The sequence below is a fragment of the Adiantum capillus-veneris genome, chromosome 8 (assembly GCF_014529385.1).
Source record: "Adiantum capillus-veneris isolate H3 chromosome 8, ASM1452938v2, whole genome shotgun sequence".
NCBI classification, from domain to species: domain Eukaryota; kingdom Viridiplantae; phylum Streptophyta; class Polypodiopsida; order Polypodiales; family Pteridaceae; genus Adiantum; species Adiantum capillus-veneris.
In genome coordinates, this window is record NC_140938.1 from 52,117,540 (window position 1) to 52,120,728 (window position 3,189).

At 52.4% G+C, this 3,189-nt stretch overlaps 1 protein-coding gene across 1 annotated transcript; it reads left to right on the forward strand.

Moving 5' to 3' along the window:
• Positions 1 to 274: 274 nt before the first annotated feature.
• LOC147452135 (uncharacterized) lies at positions 275 to 2,485 on the forward strand. The gene is made up of 2 exons (XM_086519207.1): positions 275 to 1,766; positions 2,253 to 2,485. The coding sequence occupies exons 1-2, from the start codon at positions 275 to 277 to the stop codon at positions 2,483 to 2,485; spliced, it is 1,725 nt and encodes a 574-aa protein (XP_086375333.1).
• The last annotated feature ends 704 nt before the right edge of the window (positions 2,486 to 3,189 follow it).

Consider the following 3,189-nt stretch of genomic DNA (forward strand, 5'->3'; position numbering starts at 1 on the left):
CCCACACCCAACGGTTTTGCCTCTCAGAATTACAACGGCAATAATAACAACCTGTTCCCTGACCGCGTTTGGTGCAACGACTGCAGGAAGGATCATGGTCCCTACTACGCTTGTGTAGGCAAGCGCAATTATGCCTCAACATCATCTAGCAGAGCCAACACCATACAAATCGAAGAACCACCCTCCCCCCCCCCAACGAAGAATAGAAGAAACGACTGACAATAGTGCTGACCAACAACTTCGGATTGGAGCAGTATCTCTCCACCCTCAATGCATGGCAACAGCGATCACGGACATTCAGAACTTGTATGTCCAGACGACAATTGGGACCCAGCAACAATGGATCATGGTAGACTCAGGCGCTACACACAACTTTCTATCCCCGCAGTGCGCCGCTCGCCTGGGCCTACGCCTCACCACCGTCAATGAAACTACAGTCAAGTTTGCCCAAGGAAAGGATAGCAACGTAAAGGCAGCACGTCAAGTTAGGGTCGAGATGGGTGAATTCACATGTCGCCTTGACTTCATAGTGGTCCCAATGGACGACTTTGAGGCCATCATTGGTCTGTCCTTCAACGACAAGTATCTCATTGCACTCCTCGGCATGAAGGTGGATCAATTACTGTTGAATAATCAAGGCAAAGCAGTGGCAGTACAAGGCGCCAGACTCACAACGCAGCAAGCATTCACCCGTCAGGTGCATATGCAAACCAAAGCCCCCCCCATCAACCGCCAAGACCTTGCGCAGTTAGCAGCAATGAAAGGAAAACAGAAACTCCCAGAATACTCGTCCCCCAAACTCAACCTCATGAGTGCAAAGCAAGCAGAGAGGGCTCTCAAGAAAGGAGCTCAGGTTCACCTCTGCATCATGCAAGCAAAGGAACAACCCACAGCAAGGCTCAACTCCATCACCATCGAGCAAGCCAAAGTGGGCGACCCCTCCCTTACCCCCATCCTCCAGAAGTACAAGGATGTCATGCCCCCAGAACTGCCCCCCGGCCTACCCCCTCCTCGTCAAATTCAACATGAGATTGACCTCATCCCAGGAAGCACAGCCCCGGCAAAGGCCTCCTACCGCATGAACGACACCGAGCTCAAAGAGCTCAAGAAGCAACTCCAAGAGTTAGAGGACCAAGGGTTCATCCGACCAAGCAGCTCCCCTTTTGGCGCCCCAGTCCTATTCGTCAAGAAGAAAGACGGTTCGATGCGACTCTGCGTGGATTACCGGGCCCTTAACAAGATCACTATCAAGAACAGGTACCCAGTCCCCCTCATGGAAGATCTGCTGGACAGACTACAGGGAGCCCAATACTTCACTCGCATCGACCTCCGCTCAGGCTACCACCAAGTCCGCATCGCCTCTAAAGACATCCCGAAGACGGCCTTCCGCACCCGCTACGGCTCGTGGGAATGGATGGTCCTGAGGTTCGGTCTCACCGGCGGTCCGGGTACTTTCTGCAGAATCATCCATGACAGTTTCCGCGACATGATTGATGACTACCTCATCACTTACATCGATGATCTGCTCATCTACAACAAAACCTTAGAAGAGCACCAGAAGCATGTCGCCGCAGTACTCCAGCGCCTCCGGGAACAACAACTTTATGCCAAGCTGGAGAAGTGTGAGTTCGCTGTCCAGAAGATCGAGTTCCTTGGCTTCATTGTCACGTCCGAAGGGATTATGGTGGACCCCAAGAAAGTCGACGTTGTCATCAAGTGGGCTCCACTGACATCCATCAAAGAAGTCCGAGAGTTCGTGGGTTTCTGTCAGTACACCCGCCGCTTCATCCGCGACTTCAGCAAGATTGCGGCGCCACTGACAGAGATAACCAAAGGCCACAAACCCTTTCAGTGGACCTCTAAAGAAGAAGAAGCCTTTGAGAACCTGAAGATAGCTATGTGCAGTACCCCCGTCCTTCGACTACCCGACTTCACCAAACCCTTTGAAGTCCACACCGATGCCTTCGATGGTGCCATTGGCGGTGTCCTCATGCAAGAACATCAACCCATCGCCTACGAGTCCCACAAGTTCACAGATGTGGAGACCAGATGGACCACCCATGAGAAGGAAATGCTCGCTGTCGTCCACTGCCTCCGAAAGTGGCGACACTATGTCCAAGACAAACACACCAAGGTATACACTGACAACATCTCCCTCAAGTACTTCCAGACACAACCCAAACTCACCCCCAAGCAAGCTAGGTGGCAAGATACTCTCGCAGAATACGACATCGACATCATCCACAAACCAGGTACTACAAATGTCATGCTAGATGCTCTCAGCCGAATGCCCACCCTCACGGCTATCTCCACAGCAACCAGCACTTTACGCCAACGCATCCTCGACGCCCAAAAAGCTGATCCTGCTGTCCTCCGCATGCTCAACGACCACATCTCTGGGAAAGCGGCAGTGGGTCTTTTTGAAGTCAAAGAAGCCTCTTCTACGCACATGGAAAAATCTACATCCCCAATGATCCAGAGTTAAAGAAAGACCTCATGTGGAAGGCTCATAACTGCAAGCTAGCTGGACATGGGGGCCAGAAGAGATCTTATGACAAACTCCATCAACACTACATGTGGCCAAAAATGAAGGACGACGTAATCGACTACGTGCGCACCTGCCCAACCTGCCAACTGGTCAAAGCTCAAAGAGTCAAGCCTGTTGGCCTCCTCCACCCAATGCCAACACCCTCCCGGCCTTGGGACATGGTAAGTATGGACTTCATCGTCGACCTCCCCCCCTCCCACGGCCACACTACCATCATCGCGGTCGTCGACTACTTCACCAAGCAAGCTCACTTCATACCTGGAAAGCCTCCCGTCAGAGCCTACCAAGTAGCCAAACACTTCTTCGCCAAAGTCTTCAAATACCACGGCCTCCCCTTAGCCATAGTGTCTGATCGCGACACCCGCTTCCTCAACGACCTCTGGCGCGAGCTCTTCAAGCTGCTAGGAACCCAGCTCCGCTTCTCCTCCGCCTACCACCCAGAAACCGATGGCCAAACAGAAAGAGTCAACCAAGGCATTGAAGACTACATCCGCAGCTACGTCAAGGCAGATCAAAAGGACTGGTTCGAATACATGGACATCCTGGAATTCCACTACAACAACTCCATCCATAGCAGCACTGGCTACACCCCCTTTGAGCTCTCCACAGGTAAAGAAGTCATCACCCCTCTTGCACTGGCA